This window comes from Prunus persica, chromosome G8, assembly GCF_000346465.2.
Source record: "Prunus persica cultivar Lovell chromosome G8, Prunus_persica_NCBIv2, whole genome shotgun sequence".
Taxonomy (NCBI): Eukaryota; Viridiplantae; Streptophyta; class Magnoliopsida; order Rosales; family Rosaceae; genus Prunus; species Prunus persica.
The window spans coordinates 20,257,816-20,279,519 of record NC_034016.1 but is presented as its reverse complement, the minus strand read 5'-3'; the positions used below and the strand labels follow the sequence as shown (position 1 = coordinate 20,279,519).

At 38.3% G+C, this 21,704-nt stretch overlaps 5 protein-coding genes and 1 pseudogene across 5 annotated transcripts; 3 read left to right on the top strand and 3 right to left on the bottom strand.

Annotated features, from left to right (window-relative positions):
• LOC18768324 (WAT1-related protein At1g44800) lies at positions 1,721-3,775 on the top strand. The gene is made up of 7 exons (XM_020570837.1): positions 1,721-1,971; positions 2,070-2,132; positions 2,236-2,352; positions 2,444-2,672; positions 2,871-3,029; positions 3,124-3,275; positions 3,383-3,775. The coding sequence occupies exons 1-7, from the start codon at positions 1,769-1,771 to the stop codon at positions 3,582-3,584; spliced, it is 1,125 nt and encodes a 374-aa protein (XP_020426426.1). The 5' UTR covers positions 1,721-1,768; the 3' UTR covers positions 3,585-3,775.
• LOC18768627 (CDT1-like protein a, chloroplastic) lies at positions 3,876-6,888 on the bottom strand. Its single transcript, XM_007200243.2, has 7 exons — positions 6,444-6,888; positions 6,197-6,316; positions 5,846-6,086; positions 4,731-5,615; positions 4,457-4,637; positions 4,278-4,368; positions 3,876-4,151 (listed from the first exon to the last, which is right to left on the bottom strand). The coding sequence occupies exons 1-7, from the start codon at positions 6,734-6,736 to the stop codon at positions 4,094-4,096; spliced, it is 1,869 nt and encodes a 622-aa protein (XP_007200305.1). The 5' UTR covers positions 6,737-6,888; the 3' UTR covers positions 3,876-4,093.
• On the top strand, positions 7,084-13,020 carry LOC18766793 (autophagy-related protein 9). The gene is made up of 10 exons (XM_007200561.2): positions 7,084-7,462; positions 8,244-8,885; positions 9,008-9,328; positions 9,719-9,941; positions 10,325-10,504; positions 10,612-10,818; positions 11,276-11,353; positions 11,451-11,521; positions 11,677-11,787; positions 11,999-13,020. Exons 2-10 carry the CDS (start codon positions 8,314-8,316, stop codon positions 12,837-12,839), a joined length of 2,604 nt encoding a protein of 867 aa, XP_007200623.1. The 5' UTR covers positions 7,084-7,462; positions 8,244-8,313; the 3' UTR covers positions 12,840-13,020.
• Positions 13,242-15,906, top strand: LOC18767147 (protein KINESIN LIGHT CHAIN-RELATED 1). Its single transcript, XM_007201669.2, has 2 exons — positions 13,242-15,040; positions 15,377-15,906. Exons 1-2 carry the CDS (start codon positions 13,368-13,370, stop codon positions 15,576-15,578), a joined length of 1,875 nt encoding a protein of 624 aa, XP_007201731.1. The 5' UTR covers positions 13,242-13,367; the 3' UTR covers positions 15,579-15,906.
• On the bottom strand, positions 16,343-17,505 carry LOC18766402 (annotated as a pseudogene).
• On the bottom strand, positions 18,534-20,174 carry LOC18768083 (hyoscyamine 6-dioxygenase). Its single transcript, XM_007201435.2, has 4 exons — positions 19,792-20,174; positions 19,430-19,680; positions 19,032-19,347; positions 18,534-18,940 (listed from the first exon to the last, which is right to left on the bottom strand). The coding sequence occupies exons 1-4, from the start codon at positions 19,999-20,001 to the stop codon at positions 18,698-18,700; spliced, it is 1,020 nt and encodes a 339-aa protein (XP_007201497.2). The 5' UTR covers positions 20,002-20,174; the 3' UTR covers positions 18,534-18,697.

The window sequence follows — 21,704 nt, the reverse complement described above, 5'->3', positions numbered from 1 at the left end:
CAAGTTTGCTGGGTCCTGCAACTGCAATATAGTGACATGTGGAACTTCATTATGTGATGTATGCATATACGAATTATACGATATATATATATATAAGATCCATCCATATATATATACATACAAATTATACTATACACATATATACGGTCCATATGTGACCATAAAGAAAAATTCAGTCACACTACTACATATGGCCTTAAATTTTGATGGTTTTTGTCTTTCATTCAAGAAGGTCCAAATGGTAACTTGTGATTCAGAAGGGTTGAGAATTGTTGGAGACAAAAGGGGATGATTACTTCAAGAACTTGGTGATGTAAACGTCCATTTGAGCAGACAAAAATGGTGCAGATGCCAACAAAAAAGGAAGCTACAAAGTTATTTCCTAGTTGGTTGGTCCTTGTTAATTTTTTTGGTTCTTTCTTTCTCTTTCCTTGTTGAGTTCTTGGGAATTTTAATTCTGCAACCTAAAAAGGATTGTTCTGCACTGCAGAAGAAGTTTAGAGCAGCAAGATAGAAGAAATCAGGTCCAGTTTTCTATGCAAACAAAAAGATTTGAGGGAAGAGAGAGAACCACCAATTTCCAACAGGAAGAACAATTCTGATTCTCCACAGCACCACGTGTTATAATGAAAGCTAAATCACTAAAATAAAGATTGCACAAAAGAATCGTTACGTGTCAAGGGATTAAGCATCTGGAAACAAAGCAATTCGCTGCATCAATAAACTGAAGGGCTAATATAGTAGTATACATGTATTATACTACAAAACCACATTATAAGCCACTGATATACCTGTGGAGTATATTCCTGTTCGCCACAGACAACCCGCGGCCAAAGGGTGTTAGCCACTGTTGGCATGTCACGGCTAGGGAAACTATGGCTTATGGCCCTTTTTCTAGCAGTGACAAATACATCAGTTTGCATTGAACTATTTTAACTGTTTGTAATTTTCTTTTCAAATATTTCACCATAACTGATTTAAGCTTAAATCCTACATCCTACATCCATTATTAATTCCTTTCTAATTTCTAAATTACTTTCAATACATACATACATATATCAAACATTCAAATATCCGCAAGTGTTTGTGCTTTCCACAATGTTCGTCCACACATGAATCAAGTATTCAAAGAATCTTGTAAGAATCAAATTCAATACTAATTTAATGATATTCACCCTTTTTCAATTTAATATATCAAATAACACATTCATTTAATCTGACAGAAACCATTTAATATAACATATACTACACTAGAATATATAGGACTTTTCTCGCTCGTTTAGTTCAGACAGACCACATACAATTTTTTTTATTCAGGCCAAAGAAAAATAAATAAATCTTATTGAAAAAAATGAAGAGGCTAGGCATTTCGTAAAAACAGCTTGGCTCCTAAGAGGAACAGAAGGGGGCACTTGCGGCAAGGCTTGAAAAGCCAGGGGAAAACTTCAGTGAATGCAACCGCTTCCGCGCTCTATGTGACTCCGCCACCGGTTTATTTATGCATCTGCTAAAGAGATAGTTGAAAAAATATTGGCCATTGCACTGATTTCAGGAATATAATAAGTGCAGCCAATCTAGCACATGGAAAAGAATATAACCATACTTCTGCTCTGTCATTTTCACAGCAAAAATGTCATGGTCAAGTAGGAATTTAACCAAGAACATGATACTCTCAACATGCAGGCATAACCAAAACAGAATTCCTTTCAATGCATTGATTATAAACAGGCAAAGAGTAGCAAAAAAATATGTTGCAGAAGATCAAGCTATGGCACCAGTAGTATGTCCATACATGGTCTACATGAGATTTAAGCCACATCTTCTCATGGTTTTGATACAGATCGGCTATACGTTTCTCTACTTTATAACCGCTGCATCCTTCGATCACGGGATGAACCCTCATGTCTTTGTAACCTATAGACATATAGTAGGTGGCTTAGTGATGTTTCCATTTGCCTATTTTCTTGAAAGGTAAATGACTGAGGCCCTCATGCCTTTATACATGCAACAAATAAGTCTCATTATTCTGAGGGTTTACCATTTCAATTTCCTTTTTTGTTTTCCTGCAGAAAAGTAAGGCCAAAGTTGACACTAGCATTGTTTCTGGAGATATTTGTACTTTCTCTGCTAGGGTAGGGTACATATTTTTCTTCCAATTAACATGAAATGAGATATTGATCTTTGAAATTATCTGATGCAGGAAAAAACTAACCTTTTTCTATTGATGAAAAACAGGGTTAGCTTAACCCTTAATATATATTTTGCAAGCTTGAAGTACACTTCTCCAACCTTTGTCACATCAATTGCTAACACCATTCCATCCCTGACTTTTCTAATTGCTGTCATACTCAGGTGGGGGCACTAAGTGTTCATGTATACCTGGGAGATAAGTATACATCTTTCTCTTGCTTTTGACAAACTTTTTAATGCAAATTTCATGTAGGCTGGAGGCTGTAGACGTTATGAGTCCCCATGGAATAGCTAAAGTCTTCGGAACCTTACTATCTTTGGCTGGGGTCATGACCATGACCTTGTACAGAGGACCTACTGTGCAAAGCTTCCCAGGCGCTTCAGTACACATCAGAAGTGATTCTGTTCACAAAAACTGGACGAAAGGATCAATCCTAATCGTTGCAAGTTGTATATCGTGGTCCATATGGTTCATAATGCAGGTATTCACCATGATAATCTCATTGGATGTACTGGTTTTTCTATCAACGTATCCTTTATTAACCTTGTGCAAGACCATGCATGCATTATCGACACCAGAAACCTTCTGATAAATTTTTTTTTAACCATAAATGATAAACTAAGAAAGAGTAGACTGATAAAAGGGAGTTCATTTACAGTAAATATTGTGCTACTCGTAGGGAATCACATTGAAGAAATATCCTGCACAACTGTCTCTAACCACATGGATAAATTGTGTTGGGGCAGCACAATCGGCTGTTTTCACAGTAATTATAGAACACAAACAGGCAGCTTGGAGCATTTCGTACAACAATGAGTTCTGGTCTATCCTATATGCTGTAAGTAAAATTATGATATGAGTAGAAATTCTAATTTATTAGGTAGCTATTAATATTTAATTGTGTATCTTCTGATGGTGAACAAAAACAACAGGGAATTGTATGCTCAGGTATCGCAATCTTCGTTCAACTGTGGTGCATAAAACAAAAAGGACCAGTTTTTGTGACCATGTTCAGTCCCCTTGCAACATCATTGGTGGCAGTTATGGCGTACTTCATTCTCGGCGAAACACTGCATGTTGGCAGGTAGAATCACAGTTTATGCCACAAACGTGCACACAAGCACACGCACACACAGACACACCCTCACTCTACTTAAGCCGATGTCTAAGTTGATATTTGGCTTACCTCAGAATACTTGGAGCAGTCATTATCATCATTGGACTATACTTGGTTTTATGGGGCAAAGATATAGATGAAAATCATAGCAGGCCCCAAGATCAAGCTATATTGACTAGTGATGAGCTGAAGAAACCCAAGATACAAATGGAACCTTTAGCAGAATCACAGGTCCTCGAAACGGACCTTGAGAAGAAAGGTGCAATTGTTGGTTGAAGATTATGCATCCTATGATTCAGAATAATGTAATGGGAAGTAAAACACTTCGTATTGAGCGCTGGCATGTTAAAGTCGATCCGTAAGATCCAAGATGTATCATATTCTGCTTTAAGTTCATGGGAAGAGACATGAAATATTCAATTGTGGTTAAATAAAGGCCTCTTAGAAATGGCAATTGAAAACTTGCACATCTCAATCAACTCAACCAAGCCTTTTTTTCAAAAAAAATTTGGTGCTGCTTGGGAATTTTTTGCATTTATTTACAAAAAAGAAAAGAACACCAAAAAATGCAAAAAAGGAAATGGATATTTCTATAATATTGTTGCTAAATAACAATCTTCACAAAAGCCTTCATACTAACTACATGATTAGGCTACACGACTAAGCCACCCAGATTTACTTTAAATGAACAACTAATTAACCAAAACATATATAAATGGGGAAATTGCACATCACCCCTAAATTTTATTCTTCCAGTAACCTTAAAAACACCTAGCATTCTCCAGCTACTTTGCGTCTTCAAGCCGTGCACGTATGGATTCGGGGTTTGAAATCTTATTAATCCTGCAAGAAGAGGGACACAATGACATCAAACACTTCGATCAAGTTTCTACTTTTTTTTTAATGGAATATAATATATATCTACACTAGAAACATACATCTGTATTTCTGATTAAAAAAAAAACTTACTTGACCAAAAGATCTCTTCCAGGTGCTAAATTTTCAGAAATCCAATCCGGAACCAGTTCAAGCAACAACTTAAGCTGCTCTTCAACTTCCCCTATGAAAGAAAAAACCATTAAAAGGAATTCAGCCTCAATTCATGCTTCCATCCAGTGGGAAATTATCTGTTTTTGTATATAGATTACCTTCATCAATAATATCAGAATGGCTAAAAATGATCTTGTCAACAAGATCCTCTTTTTTCATAAAAGAATAGTTCATTGATTGAAATAAGAAATGAATCATATTGAAGAGTTCAGGAAGGCTGGAAATCATCTGTCGCCGCCTCTTTGCTAGCGAGATGGCCTTCCTCTCCTTATCCCTAAGCTGCAAAGAGATATATGGATACTTCTCAAAATTACAGTTCATTATGTTCATATCCAAATAGATGTAAAAAGGGAGAATTCATGATAGACATACTGATTGCAAAAGATCCTCTGGAAGAACATCGAAAACATCACTATCACTTGATGCGTCATCCAGAACAACTGCTTCTTCCTCGAACATGTTATTCTTCACAGGAGTATTAAATTTCAGTGACCTTGAGCATGGAGGATGCCTAACCAACTTGTTTGGCGAGCTTGTAGAAATATCATCTGGGCTTGACATTTTATTCTTCATAGGAGTGTTAAATTTCAATGACCTGGAGCATGGAAGATGCTTAACCAACTTGTTCGGCGAGCTTATAGAATCATCATCAGGGCTCATATAACATCGCTTTGGTGGGTGCAATGCAGGTGTGAGGGTCATCAACCTGGCTGGAGTTGAAGCAAGCTTTTCCGGAGTCAACGTGATACTAGCACTTGTTCTGGGCAAACCATCATCATCTTTTATGGGCAATATCTTTTTGGTTGGAGTTGCAGGCGCTTGACCATACGATGAAGAAGCAGTTTTAGTTTCCTCAATGAAGCAAACTGCATCGAGGTTTGAATTTGGAAGTGAAATATTTGGAGCTTGGGCGTCAGTTCTTGTACCTTCCTGTGAAGACTGCATTTGAAAAGACTGAGACAGATAAGCTGCTATTGCTGGTTGCTGATTTTTAGGCAACTCAACTGATGTCTTAATCACCAGTGACCGTTTGGGAGTGTGGTTTATGTTAGAATTCAAATCTTCCTTTGACTGATTAGATGGCATTGGATGCGTCTCATCTGGAATTTCATCACCCCGAAGGCAGATTGTTGATACTGCTGGTTGCTCAACCTCACCAGGAGATGAAGATGAGGGAAACTTGACCCTATCTGAATGCACATGCTGCTTCGCAGCATTGAATGGATGGGGCAGAGTTTCTTCAGGAATTTCATAATCCTGAACACGTATTACGAATTCTTAGATCACATAGCATTCACAGTGCAGTTCAACAAAAATATAGACAATATGATAAAATTAAAAGCTTGAAGTCCCCAGTTGTGAAGCTGGGTTCCCACTTAGGAAAACTAAACAAGTTAGATATTTGAACATCTAATGTAGGAAAGGGTTTCGATTACCCTTAAACCCTGCTGTATTATATTGGAAATGAGTATATGTAGGGTATATACCTCAGGATGAGATTTTGAAATATCCGCAAGCCGTTTCCAGAAGGCCTTCCTCAAATGCATAATTGCACCACCACCTTGAGATTTCAACATGCCATTATTCTCTACTGCAACAATATTCATGCTAACATGAAGATCCGGCTTCCTACGACAGGTTCGCTCATCCCACACAAGCAATTTCTTTATCTCGATCACCTCAGGTAAAACAAACTTCAGCTGAGCCAAGTGACCATATGTAAACCTCCTAAAATGAGACGAACAAAAGTCCATCACTTTCTATTGCCTTGTTTCATTTCTTCAGAAAACAAACAACACGTTAAAAAGATCTCTTTTTTTTGCTTAAAGAAAAATTACCTCTCCGTTAAATACTCAATTGCCGGGCAAATATTGGTAAAAATTGACTTCAAACCCTTCTTCCGCAACCTCCGAATCGAAATATCCAAGCAATTGAAAAACTCACCCAATATCTCATACCTGCAAAAACACCCACAAAATGAAATAATCAAAACCCACCTGACAAAATGAATAAATTAAAACCCACCTGAAAATGTCAGGAACAAATCTGTCAAATCATATCCATCTAAAACTCAAAGAACCTTACTTTTCCGGTAGCTTCACGGGTCGGCGAATACGGGTTTTCTTTTGGGTCTCCTCGGGCCAAGAATCGATCTGGTCCGTCCGTTGCTTCTGGTTTGACTTGAAGAGGCTTTTGGAGGCAGATCTTCTAACTTGTTCAATGGAGAGCGCGATGTTGCAGCTGCGAGCTCGGCGACGGAGCTGTTGGGGCTTCTCAGGGGTTTTAGAGCTCAGCATCTCATTTTCTCGGACTTGGGGCTTAGGGCTTAGTGCTTCGCTTATGGGTGTCTTGGGTTTTAAGGTCTCTGAGGAACTCATTGCAGAGGCCAAGAGAAATTTATGATTTTGAATCGATCAAAAGGCGAGATCTTGAGGATCACAGTCTCACAGAGAAGGTGAAGCGATAGCCATTTGAGGGTTTTCGGTATTTACAGGAGCTCTCTGTGGCGGGAAAGATGAACCTGTACTCGCGTGGCCCGTGGCTTCGCGCCAAATAGATCCGTTGGCTCTTGGGTGTTTTCTTCGGGTAGGGGCAAGCCCAATGTTAGTATTATCTGGGCCTTCTTTAGGCCCAACCCAAAGGTGCCATTGTACTTTGCTCTATATTTCTTATTTTTCTACAGTAACCTAATAGAAAAATGATTTTGTTTTTCATTCCAACGCAATGAAGTCTTTTGAAGCATCAAAGACTCAAGAGAGGCTCCATTTTAGTATTTACCCAACTTCACGTCTCCTTCCTAATTTTCTTATATTGAGACAATTTAACAAGCAAACTCAGAGAGAGAGAAAAAAAATAACTAAAAGACCCAAAAAGCTCCCTTCTCTCTTCGGTTTCTCCTCTGCTTTTAATTTGTATTACAGGAACAGGACCATTGCTTCAGCTTCCCCATTTTAACCTCAACACCTCTCTTGCCCCTTCACCTTTTTCTCTCACCGTCTGAGTCCTTTTTGATTGGGGTGTCTTTTTCGAAGCGTATCTTTTCTGGGTTCCAATAAATTTGATTGATTTCAACTCTTGTTTGGATGTTGCCTCGTGGGTCGGAGGTAAAGTCTCGTTCTTTAACTGCTTTATTATTGCTCGTTCTGGGTTTTGTTTGTTTAGCCCAAAAGAGAAGGTGAAGGTGTTGGAGGTTTTTTTTCAATCCTTAATTATGTGAAAAATCATAATTTTATTTTTCTTGTTATTTGTTAATCTGGTTTTCTGGGTCTTTTATAATTTATTTGTTAAAATTTGATATGTGCTTTGGTGAATTGACTTCTGGTCAAGGATAATAACTCCCCTCCGAGATAGTTGGGCTTAAGAGTGCTAAATGATTAGATTGTAGCAGTCATTCCGGCTTTCGGATATGACTATGCTTTTATGCAGAAATGTTATAGCACTTTCTCAGAAAGTTACCAGCTGAAGTATATTGCTTTATGTAGGAGAAACAACAAAGTGGGTGCTAGGTTCTTAGGAATTTGTGTACTGCTCGGAGATTCCAATTGCATTGGAGGTTCTGTGAGTGATTATAACAGTTGCACTGTATGGCTTTCACTCAACTGGATAGTGATACAAGAACTCTTTTCTAAGTTTGGATTGTTTCATATTTATTTTCTTCCCAAACGAACTAGGGTTCAGCTGATTAGTTTAATATGCTTTAGAAAATGAGTAGTTGCTTTCAATGATATTTATACTTATTAAATTGTAAATGTGGTGATAATCTGAGTGTGGTGGAAGTGCTTATTATCTTTGTTACCTCATGCTATTTCTTTTCCTCCTTGCATATACCAAGCTTTATTTACATGCCAGTAGAAGGAACTTATCTTATGCCTTTCATACTTACAGAACCCTGCTTAACTGGTATGGTGGTTTGTGGAATGGACTGGCTGTATCTGCACACTGTCAGCCTTTGTGAATGATGTTCCGTTGGTTGAAGGGTGTGAAGTCTCTTGGCATTTTTAAGTTGAATGGCGAATCATCTTTGACAGCAGCGTTGCTCAGGGATGTGCCTCCTGAGGTTGAATTATCTGAATATGGAAGGGCACCAAGTCCTGGCAGTGAGAGCCCTTCGGGGCTTCTTAATGGTGAGAGTGTAAATGCGGAACCAATTGCTGATTTGGACCTGTTCTTTGAAAGGCTCTACAGCTACTATTGTGAGAAAGGGCTTTGGTGTATTATTATAAAGTGGATAGTTGAGCTTTTGAGCTTGGGTTTCACAATATGCTTCTCAGGATTCTTCTTATTATATGTTGATTGGAATGGTCTTCGTAATGCAAAGTGTGGGATGGATGCATTTGAATCTGGAATTAAGCCCTGTGACCTTGCTAAGGAAGCCCTTCATCAGCACCCACTAACCCCTCTGACGCTTTCGAAAGCTATCATTGTGGGATATTTGGGTATATTCTCCATTTATTGGGTCTTCTGTTTTTTGAGGTTTTTTGCTCAATTAAGGGATACTTTGGGAGTCCGTCACTTCTATCACAACAGGTATGTCTGAATACTTCGATCTTCAAAATTTTAATTTGAGCGATGATTATGGTTTGTACAAAACCTATGCCTTCATAACATTGTCTTAGTAATGAATGGTGATTTTGGTTGTCTTCTTGCAGCCTCCATGTCACAGACAATGAAATTCAGACTATGCCATGGGCATCAATTCTTGAAAAGGTTGTTCAGCTCCAAAGATCACAGCAGCTCTGTGTGGTCAGGGATCTTTCTGCTCATGATGTGGTTATGCGACTGATGCGGAAGGAGAACTACTTGATTGGAATGCTTAACAAGGGGGTGCTTGCTTTCCCAATCTCACAGTGGGTCCCAGGTGCTGGTCCAACTGTCAAATTTGGCTCAGATGGAAAGCAAGAACGTCTGATACTGACAAAAACCCTTGAGTGGACCTTAAATTGGTGCATACTGCAAAGCATGTTTGATCGGTAGGGTGAATCTTAGTACAAACATCTTGCAATGCATTTTTAATTCTTGATTTTACTTGATGTCTTGATCTTATATCCAGCTGACACATGGCCAATATCTACAAGCATCTAGAATATGTGAAAGACAGCATGTCATTATGATGTCTTTTTCTTGTTTTGATAGTTAGAAGTTTTGTTTGAGCCATAGTGAATATTTACCCTTAGGTGCACAGAACAAACTTTAAAGCTTTGTTAGAGTATGGTTTGGTTGAGTTGTTTATTCATGTACCAATAGTTTGTAATGTGGATTTACTTTTGTATGAGGTGAGTAATATTTCTTTCAAACAGGATGCACTCTGGAGTTTGTCCTGTGTGCTTTCTGAGTTTTGATGATGTGTACTCTTGCTGCAGAAATTTTTGTGTTAGAAGGGACTTTATCTCAAATCCAAGAACATTAAAGAAAAGGCTTATGGTAGTTGGGCTTGTAATGCTTCTCCTCTCTCCATTTCTTGTCATATTCATGCTGGTATATCTCTTCCTGAGGCATGCAGAACAATTTTATAATCATCCAAGCACGGCATCATCTCGAAGATGGTCAAATTTATCAAGGTGGATGTTTAGGGAATTTAATGAGGTAATATTTTTCTTCTTTCTATTAAGTTAAACATGATCCTTTCCCCATGTCTGGTACTTATGCTAATATTGAAACATGCATTCTCGATGAAATTTTTGGCATCAGATTCTTACATTAAGAAGCAGTTAGCATGAGGACACTTGGAACTTGGTTCCCCAATTCATATGAAAGTGAAACCATATGAAAAATTGTGGCTTTTCTGAATTGGCACGTTAACATGTTGGGTTTACTTTATTTAATGAAATTGTGCATTTATGCATATTTCTAAAACTAATGTTGCCCTCTCTTCCTGACTGGTTTTTTGTTTGCAATGTCTATAATTTTATGGTATTTTGTATTTCTCTTTTTGGATTAATTTTACAACTGGTATGGTGATGTGGTAGGTGGACCATTTGTTTAAGCACCGAATCAATAGCAGCATAGTGCATGCTTCTGATTACTTGAAGCAATTTCCTTCTCCTATTATATCTATAATAGCAAAGTTCATCTCTTTTGTTTCTGGTGGCTTTGCTGCTATTCTAATCATCATCGCATTTCTGGAGGAATCTCTGCTGGAGGGCCATGTAAGATATTCATATTTGTACTTAATGATGCCAAGTTAGGCTGTCTGTATAGATATTGATGCTAACTCTAACTTATTTTGTTTCTAAAATATTTTTGAATCATGCAGATATTTGGTCGTAACTTGTTCTGGTATGCTGCTGTTTTTGGAACTATAACCGCTATTAGCAGGGCTGCCATTACCGATGAGCTGTTGGTCCTTGATCCAGAGGGGGCCATGTCTATGGTGGTGCAATATACACATTATATGCCGAAGACATGGCGTGGTAAAGAGAATACTGAGAGGGTTCGGATAGAGTTTGAAACCCTGTTTCAGGTAATCCAGGGACATTTCATTTCCTATTGTTTATCTTAAACTGGAATTGATATGAGGACATAAGTTATGGGCATGCCACTTTAGTGGTTTAGAGTAGCTTCTGTTGATAAAGTCCGGAAAGATGGGGCATATCTTTTGCCAGTTGGTGAACCACAGATACTTACTACGGCCCGTTTCTGCATTACATACATAGTTGATACTACATAGTCTTAAATTACTTCCCAGTAAATATTTGATTGTTCATGATTCTATCCTGTTTTGAAAATAATTTTGTTTTTGGTTTTTAACTGTATAACCTATGCGTGAAGATTGATCTACCCTTTTCAGCATTTAATTTAATTATAGCCATCAACGGAAACAAAATAACAGTTATGACATATTATGACGAAAACACAAATTAAGTTGCTGCTCATGCTATTTCGTTTTTTTCCCCCCTTTTCTGTTTCTTCAAACGCAGTATACTGGAATGATGTTACTTGAGGAGATGGCCTCAATCTTCCTTACTCCATATTTACTTTTATTTGTCGTCCCAAAGGTCAGTTTTATCATAGTTGTTAATCTGCTTTTATTTTTATGCCGTCTATAAACTATTTGTAGTTTCTTGTTCTAATATGCTTTTTGTTATTTTGCAGCGGGTGGATGACATTTTAGAGTTTATTGCAGAGTTCACAGCAGATGTTGAAGGTGTTGGTCATGTGTGTAGGTTGGTATTCATCATCGCCATTGTTGTCACCATCTTTTCATTTTTATTCTGGCACCATATCCTCTAAAGCTTTCTGTAGAGAGCCATTACTGGCTATGTTTGCTCTAACATTGACAAGATTCCGAAGTTTGACTGTCCTCTTGATTTCTTGGCAGTTTTAGTGCCTTCGACTTTCAAAGACATGGTAATAGCAATTATGGGTCACTTTACAATGTAACTCGCTCTCAGAGGAGTTCTCAGGGAAAAATGGAGAAATCGTTCTTGAGGTATGATCACAAAAGCATTACTCATACGATGTGCTCATAATTCTGTAAGCTGCAATAAAGTAGTTATCAGAAACATGCAATATCCCTGCGCTATTTCAGTATTCTCCCTGTTTTCCACTTAGAGCATAAGTATTTCTTGGAATGCTAGGCGCCACCCAAATGATTCCTTTCCAAATCTCAATTCTAATGAGCTTTCCAATTTTTGTGGCAGCTTCCAGAGTAACTATCCATCATGGGACCCAGATACTCAAGGAAATCAGTTTCTTAAAAAGCTGAGAACTTTCAGGGAGCAAAAGTTGCAGGGACATGGAACTAGACATGGATATTCTCCTCCAAGAGGCTTTGGTGACAGGAACAACTTTTTATTAAGGGAAAGGCCACATCATACCCTTGGAACTGGCTGTCAGTTGGGGTCTCTGTGGTTAATTGATGCAGATCAAAAAAATCACCCATATCTCCTTGATTGGTATTACACCTCTCGGCCGCACCATACGACAAGTTATACGGGGGACATTCCAGAAGAACCAATTGAAGTTACTGAGCAACATTCTGCTGATTGGATGCCACCTAGCTTTACAGATCATCAAGTGAGATTTGAAGAACTCTGGGGGCATCATTATGAGGACCGTACACAGTCTAATCTGGGAGCTTCCACATCAGCCCCATTCCACCGAGGGAGTGTACTTCAGCATCATGACGGTGGTAATTCCGCGCATCCAACAGGGAGTCATTGGTGGGCTAGAACTGGCCAACATCATGGTACACAGCCCCAGTCAAGTTTCCTTGAGCCCCCAGAGTTCGGCCAACATATTACACAGCCCCAGTCAAGTTTTATTGAGCCTCCAGATTTCATCCGCCAGCCTTCAGATAATTATTACGAAAATTTCTCTGATAGAAGCTTAGAGGAACAAGAACAAGAACACTTGGATTGGAAGAACTATCACAAGTTATCCCGAACGACTTACGTGGATGACTTAGACTTAGAGGCAGGAAACGTCAATCTTCATTTTGATGATGTATATAGTAGACCTCCCGAAACTCCCAAGATATAGCCATAGAGCCCCCAAACTTTTAGTGATCCATTCGTTCCCTCTAGTTTTTTCAAGAGGTTCTTGCTTAATTATTTGGGTGGTTTTTAGCTACTGGAATGTGATTTCTGTCTATAATACACTCATTTAAGGAATCTGTGTATTCTTTTCTGTATATATATTCAATCGATTCTTGATCGGCCAATGCCTGACTTGTGTGAGGGTGACTGAGGCCAGAGAGCAACCAGAAGCCCTCCAAAACTGTGCAATTACGTTCCACGAATTTATTTGATATGTGATTTTTAAAATTTGTTTAAATTGTTTAATATCTGCCAAAAAGTTAATGTAGTAAAGAAAATATAGAAATTTTGATCTCAACGACGCCGTTTGGGTAACATTTTAGTTTTCCTTGTTCTTTTTGTCCTTCGTCTTCACTTCACAGGCTTCCATACAACTCACCAACAGCAGAAGCTGCGCGAGGGTTTTTGCATAGGGTTTTAGCAAAATCCCAAACAAACACACACAAAATTACAAAACTTTACAGTTCCGGCCATGAGAAAATCTCCAATCTCACTGTTCTCTCATCTCACTCGTCAAAGACTTAAATCCTCTGCTCCTCTTCTTTCCAGAAATTACATTTCTGACCGCGCCTCCTCCTCATCTTCTTCGCCGCTGGTCTCACCGACCCGTTTCAGGCCCTACACCGAAACCCATGGCTTATTCTTCAAAAGCAGCCAATTCCAAGCAAATCCATCTCGAAATATGAACACCCTTGTTGAAAGATCACCTCAAGTGTCCTCAAGGGAGAGAAAGTCCATGGAAAAATCTGAGCTTGAAGAGGCTTTCGAGTCTGCAAAGACTTCTGAAGAAATGCTTAAGGCTTTCAAGAACATGGAGTCAGCTTTTGATGAGAGAGAGCTTGGTTTGGCTTCTTTGAAAGTTGGCCTCAAACTTGACCAAGAAGGTGAGGACCCTGAAAAGACTCTGTCTTTTGCTACCAGAGCCTGGAAAGCTTTGGATAGAGATGATAAGCCTTCTTTGCCTGTTGCCATGGCTTTACAATTATTGGGTTCTGTCAATTATAGCTTAAAAAGGTTTAGTGGTAGTTTGGGGTTCCTTAATATGGCTAATAGAGCATTGGGTAGATTAGAGGAGGAGGGTTTTGATGTTCGGGATATTAGGCCTGTGCTTCATGCTGTACAGCTCGAGCTGGCAAATGTAAAGACGGCAATGGGGAGGAGAGAGGAGGCTCTTGGGAATCTTAGGAAGTGTTTGGAAATTAAGGAGTTGATGTTGGAGAAAGATAGTACAGAACTTGGCAAGGCAAACCGGGATTTGGCGGAGGCATATGTCGCTCTTTTGAACTTTAAGGAGGCATTAGGCTTCTGTATGAAGGCATTGGACATTCACAGACAGCAGTTGGGGCAGAATTCGGTGGAGGTTGCACATGACAGGAGGCTTCTTGCTGTTATTTATACTGGGTTGGAGGAGCATGAGAAGGCCTTGGAGCAAAATGAGTTGTCACAAAGGGTTTTGAAGAATTGGGGTCTTAGCTCTGATTTGCTTCGTGCAGAGATTGATGCTGCTAATATGCAGATTGCATTGGGAAAGTTTGATGAGGCTATTGATACTTTGAAGCGTGTTGTTCAGCAAACAGACAAGGAGAGTGAGACTAGGGCACTGGTATTTATCTCGATGGGAAAAGCCTTATGTAATCAGGAAAAAATTGCCGATGCAAAGAGATGTTTGGAGATTTCTTGTGGAATTCTTGACAAGAAAGAGACAGTCTCCCCGGTAGATGTTGCTGAGGCATACTCAGAGATATCAATGCAATACGAATCTATGAATGAGTTTGAGACTGCAATTTCACTGTTAAAGAGAACATTGACTTTGCTTGAGAAGCTCCCACAAGAACAGCACTCCGAGGGGAGTGTTTCGGCTAGAATAGGGTGGTTGCTTCTGTTGACTGGAAAGGTCTCACAGGCTGTGCCTTACTTGGAGAGTGCGGCTGAGAGGTTGAAAGAGAGCTTTGGTCCCAAGCATTTTGGTGTGGGCTATATATACAATAACTTGGGGGCAGCATATTTGGAACTAGACAGACCTCAGTCAGCTGCTCAGATGTTTGCTGTTGCGAAGGATATCATGGATTTTTCGCTTGGCCCCCATCATGCAGATTCAATTGAGTCATGCCAGAACCTTTCAAAAGCATATGATGCCATGAAAAGGTATGAATGCTCTTTCTGGTTTTTGGCTACATTTCCAGCATATGCTCTTATTGTTGGAATCTATTAATTCATTCGATATTGAAATGCAGAATTTGATTTATAATTCACCGAGTGACTAGTTCTCTGTGCTATTTCTTGTAGTTCCTGTTCTGAGAAAGTAAACTTAATACGTATTGCAACTTAATTGTAGTCACATGCATAATCCTTTCATGTCTCTATTTATCAAGCAGAAATTAAGCGAGATGATTGATGCATTTAGTAAAGATGTTTTGTCGTATGTTGACTGTTGAGGATAAATATATGTATATCTCATAATTTATCTCCTGGATTTTTCAGCTATGCCCTTGCAATCCAATTCCAGCAGCAAGTAGTTGATGCTTGGGAAAGCCATGGACCAAGTGCTCATGACGAACTCAAAGAAGCACACCGAGTTCTCGAACAATTGAAGAAAAAAGCCCGTGGCACATTTGCAAATGATGAGCATACTACAAAGGCCTTGCCCTTACCCCAAACTCATCCATCTGCCAGGAGTTCATAAGCCGATCTCCTGTGAATTAGAAGTGATTGGACATAATTTAGAAGATGCTCAAATTAATTGATCCATTGCATAAGAACATTGCAAGGATGGGGTAGCTTCATCGAGTGGTGGGGGTCTGGTTGCTGGTTTTAATTTTTTGGTCATGTTACGTAGCTAGTTGTGTAAACAGCACAATTTTCAGGGATTCCTAGTTCTTTTGTTTTTGGGAATTGGGGATGTCAATGTCTTCATATAGATAAGTATTGTGTACTAAAATAAATTTCATTGTTATGGATCATCAATTTTATTTTGAATTAAATGTTTGGCATCTTTGGCAGTGATACGGAAATAATAATCCTTTTTCTTTTGCTGAAAGTTGATGATTTTAGCCAGCATTTTGGAATTTAGCCTGTTTAAGAATGCTCTTGGTCCTTAATTGCTCAGCTAAGAAAGGATCCTACAAGCCTTTTTGCTACCCTTATTATCCTTACAAGAACATGTATACAGTATGTTGTTCCTTCTGAATGAAACAGTGAGAACGTAATGCCATAATTAAACTCAACACAATAATGAATACCTTCAGCACTCACCAACATTCATGTAATGGCTTCAAGACAAAAGAAGTGAGAGATCATTTCCAGGGAAATCTTTGTCCTGCTTTTCTCTAGCATCTGGGTCCCTATACTCTCTCTCTCTCTCACTGAAACTCTATATATGTATAAAAGGAAAAGAAGAGGTTAACGTAATCATTTTCATTCATGAAGAAGAAGAAGAAGGTAACAAAGCAATGATTCTCAAAACCCATGCCAGCGTTTCAGGATTAAGCAATAATCCCAATTGTCCAAAGCTTCTCATTGTGTCTAACATCAACCCAAGTAACTCTACATTCGTCTACTTTATGCTATGTAACTATCAATTGCAAGTTAACAATTCCACCATCTCACCTTAATACCAAACACCAACTAACAAAATTTATCAACAAAAGAAGAAAAAAGAAAGGAATTACAGGCACACTCATCAGGAAAAACTGCATTTCTAGACACTCTGGCATGTCGAAATCGAAAACAAAGCTTTTGATTCTGCTATCACACTCTTGGTTCTAAGTTTCAGAGCTTCTCCATTTTTCTTGGTGATTGACTTCTTCTAGGCTGTTCTATGACTTTCTATAATCATTTCTTTGTTGCTGCCTTGGTGGAAAATGACACCATCTTCTCCCCCCAACTCAATTACTACAAAGTCTTCTTCACTACCCATGAAGCTATGAGAAAACAACTCAGAGTCTTGAGGTGAAGTGCTTGGTGCTATGACATGATCAGTTGGATACCGGATAGTACCTGAAATGCTTGTTCTGCAAAGAGGGCAGTTTGCATTGCTTTGAAGCCATATATCAATGCAGTCTAAGTGAAACTCATGGCTGCAGTTGGGAAGAACTTTTAGTGTATCTTGCTCCTGAAACTCTTTCAAACAAACTGCACATCCACAAACACTTCTATCTTCAACTTCTCCTCCTTTGAATTGAACAGTTGGGATTCCGCGAATGACTGATTCGTCAAGCCCCCGGTTCCAAATTGATGGAGAGAAGGCTGTAAGAAGATCCTCCGTTTCTCGAGCTCGAAAGATGGGAAACCTTGACAGCAGATCAATTTGGTACCAGTTTGAGCAAAATTTGACAACAATAACATAGTAGCTCACTAGCAAGAAAGCTGTAGCCATGATGCTTAGTACAACAATAGCTAATATAGGAAAAGAAGAGTCTGGGCTAGGCAGGGGTGGCTGATAGTTTGAGTTTACCTGGTTTTTGATGGGTGGGAGAGCTTGATCAAATTTGTACAAGTGTTTCTGCTTTGGAGCCATATTCAAATGGTCTGTATGCGGCTGAAACATGGGAGTAATGGTGCTAAAGATGCTGATATATAGATTATGATCAATGGGTTCAGTGAGATCTTAAATTGAAAGATCATACAGGTTTTGGAAGATTGGTCTCTTGTCTTGGACTGGTTTTGTGTTCACACACTTGTGGGAAACAATGTAGGTCCCATACCTATCTTTTTATGACATGACTTAAAGACTAGAGATTAGAGACTGCAAGAGATAAGAGTGATTAAGGTGTTATTAAACTTAACTAGTTCTTAATGGTGCTTCTTCTTCTCCCGATGTTGAAAGAGGTTCCAAGTTTAAATCCTCCCTCCATTGATCAGAAAGAATGTGTTATTGGGCAAGACTTATAAAGGTTATTTGCGGAGTTGGCCTGCTACTATTTTGTTGGACCCTGTCTCTTCATGGCAAATAAAAATCATCTTGGAATTTGTCCCCTCCCTGAAACATCATCTGGTACAAGCCCATTTCATCAAATTCTTTTCAAGGCAATTTGGGCATTTTGAATTCTGAGACATGCACATGTCCTGGTGAATCTATTATATTATAGATCATATTTGCATGTGATAACTCTTAAGTCAACTATAGCTTTCTTCTTTCCCTAACCTACACACAACTTGTGCAACACTGCACCTCCCAAGTCAAAAACCTTGATATATTATATGCCAAGCAATACCAATAAAGCTCATGATTTGAATGTCTCAACCTCCACATAATTATTTTTCATATATATATATATATATATATATATCCAAATCAATCAACCAGACAAAGCAGAGGATGCTGATAAGTATTGGAGTTATGCAGAGATTGTTGGTCTTGTGGGCTTATATAATTCAAGTAGACAAAGCAGCAGATGCTGATTATGAGTATTAATTGGAATTAAGTAGGAGATGATTGGTTCTTGCAGGCATATATAATTCAGATTTTTAATCTAATCTTTCTTCTTTTGGTTGGTTGATTATGCCCATGTCCTCATCTGCACCAGTTTTATTTTATAAGGGTTCGCTTGTTTTAGCTTATGTGTCTAAACCAGCTTACATTTTTTTATGCAGTTTTCAATAATTAATATTGGTTTTGTATAAGAACTCGTGCACCAGTACAAATGCAATCGCATCCTTCATTTACAGAACATAATTTAAAGCAAAATATCATACCAACTATGCAAGTAGTTTTTTTTTTTTGGGGGTATTACAACCTAGTCATAAAACCTTTAAGTACAGAAATAGAATTTGTATGGCGATTTGTCTTGGCAGATCACCACACTAGCTACTTGAGAGGCTTATAACCTTCAACACAGCTTCAGCATTGGCAGCCTTGGATTTAAAGTTTCTGAGGAACTCTTTAAACTTCATGGACCTGTACAATGGTGGATTGCATAAAGCTTTTGCAGGTGCTATAAGGCTCTCATTCGATGGATGAATGAAATACGCGATTGTTGTCCGTGCAACTCTTGAATTTGTTACCACTCTATGCTCGGCGCCTTTAAACTTCGAGTTGCTGATCATCTGCATTAGTCCACATCATCAAGTTAATTAGTAAATTAACTCTAATAATGCTAGAGAGACCATATTTTCATATCACATTTTAAAAACGTACCTGCAAGACATAGCCTATGTTAACCACAAAAGCACTAGGAACAGGCTCAACACCAATCCAGTTCCCATCCTTGAAAACTTGAAGGCCATCTGCATCTTGAAGTAAAATGGTTATAAGGGTAGGGTCACAATGTTTGGTTAATCCCAATGCTAAACTAGGGTCTGGGCATGGTGGATAATGATTGGACAACAGCACTGGACTTTCAGTAAGTCCACCACAGAAGAACTCAGTGCCAATTCCCAAGCCTTCAGCAAGCAGCTCCAGAATCACATAGCTCAAGTTTCTTACCTCCTCCAGATAAGCCTTAACAACCTCTCTGCTTAGATATAACAAGATTAAGCAATTATAAGCTTGAAAGATCATATATTTTTTGCATGATTGCATACCAGGCCACATACCGGTATCGAGTTGGTTTTTCAGGCCAAAACTGCATGTAGTGTTCAAAGGGATGACCAGGGTGGGTCAAGACATCTCTCCAGTAGTGAACCTCTTCATTTGCATAGTTTTCACTGCTTGTGTAGAGCTTGCAGCTTCTACTTGGGTCCTTGGAGCCTTCAATTGCCTTGTCTTTTTGGGGCAGTGCATGAAACTCCTTGAAAACACTCATTGTATCATCAACTAACTTAATGGGAACACCATGATTGATGACCTGAGAGAAAGTAGTACTATTTTATGATCACAATGGAACTCTAAACTTAAAATTTATGTAAATAACAAGATAAAACAAGTGCAAAGCTGTAGAAGGTGATTGATCCTGAACCTGGAAAAATCCGAACTCTTCACTAGCTTTGGAAATTCGATGAATGGTGTCACGGCGATCATGGCTTCCAAGATCAACTACTGGGATGTTGTTGCATAGAGGAACGTTGAGCTTCCCAGGTCGTTTTTCGGGTGGGTGGACATAAGTTTGGGGCACAGATTGAACATCAAACCAGCTTGAAACAAGCTTCTGATCTAGTAGTGTCTCCATGTCAATCTTTGAAACAGAAGAATGGTTGTTTCAATGTACTCACTCCAAAGCAAACATGCTGGAAAAAAAACTGGTTGCAACTTGCCTTTTATAGGAAGTCTTCTGTCATATTCCACATGCATCAACAAGTTGTGGAGACGGAGAAAAATATATGTTAACATTAACAAAGAACAAGTTGCAATTCTTTTGGTAAAAAAACATTGACAGAAGATTTTGAAATAGAAATTGTTGTGGGGAGGGAGTGCCTTAAGGAACTTTCCATGACAAGTGGCAAATCAGAAATCCTTGACACAAAAGTCCCGTCGTCCAGTTACGGGTTGCCACGTCATCGAACAAAAGTAAACTAAAACATTTGCAAAGTCAATTCCCTTTATAAATTTTGAAGCTTCCCATAACACATCAGTATGCAATGTTATACTACTTTATTTCTTTTGGGGAAGTTGGAACCATATTCAATAATTTAGATTAAAAATGAGGGGGGGTTAATTAAGAAAGTCAAAGCATATTAGAATCTAGCAATTCAATATATATATATATATATATATATTGTGGCTAGCATTTTCAACACAGAGCATATACTAGCAATTTATTCGTGTTCAATTAACTTGGTCCTTAACCTATATATATATATGCATCATCGATAGGGGAAGCTTATATTAAGTTGCCAGCTTGCATATGCATATTTATGTATGTACAATTTTCAACCTTCCCACACCGTCAGATATTGTATGGTTGCATCTCTATTTCAACAACAGATTCTTATGACGATGAGTAACTACATAAACCTAATTGTTTGTGTTCGATCCTTTTAGGAAGAATATCAGTCATGTTCTTTGCTTTTGAGTTTCGAAAAGTGGGAGATTAAAGCGTAATTAGTTTGAGGAGCATTTTTAATATTTTTTTTTCTGAATTACAAGCGATATTGAAAGAGTAGAAATCGAACACGACATTGATGCCGTTTGATTGGCAAGTCCAAGACTAGCTTTTGACATGTCTCTCCAGCTCTAGTTTTGATCCGTCAAATAAACATATTTGGGCAGCTATTTTACTAAATATGAATCAAGTTCTTCTCTTCATTGATATAATCTTGGAACTTGCAAAATGCCAGTCAATTTCAACCCTTGCCTTGTCATAATCATACTAATTAACCAATGTTAATATTATTTTTTTTGGGTCCTTTTCGTTGAATGGGGGACCAATGCCTCAAAAGTATCAATGTGTAGATGAAGCTGTAATTACAAGCCTGGTGCCCATTGGAAAAATCCAACATGGCAAAACCAGGAAATAACATACATTATCATCCTAGAATATAATAACAATAATTATAATTTTATAATCATTTTCTAGTAATACATTATTATCATCCTATGCTATTATCTTATGTTATCATTTTATAATACAACTATTGCTTATTTATTAATTAATATTACCTGAACTTTACTTTAATTTCTTCATAAACAAAAGCCACCTTCAATTTCCTTTCTTTTCTTATCACCCGGTTGATGCATGTGAGTGACTTATAACAAACCAAAATCTCCACCGGCCATTTTTCTTTTTCGAATATTTGTGGTCAAACATATTTTGTTCTCCCAAGTCAACTACATTATTTTCTTTCCAAGTTTCAATTCAACTGCTTGCAGAAAACTATAATAAAATATTGGGATTAACTTCAGATATATGGTGCAAGATTAATTTGGTCCTGA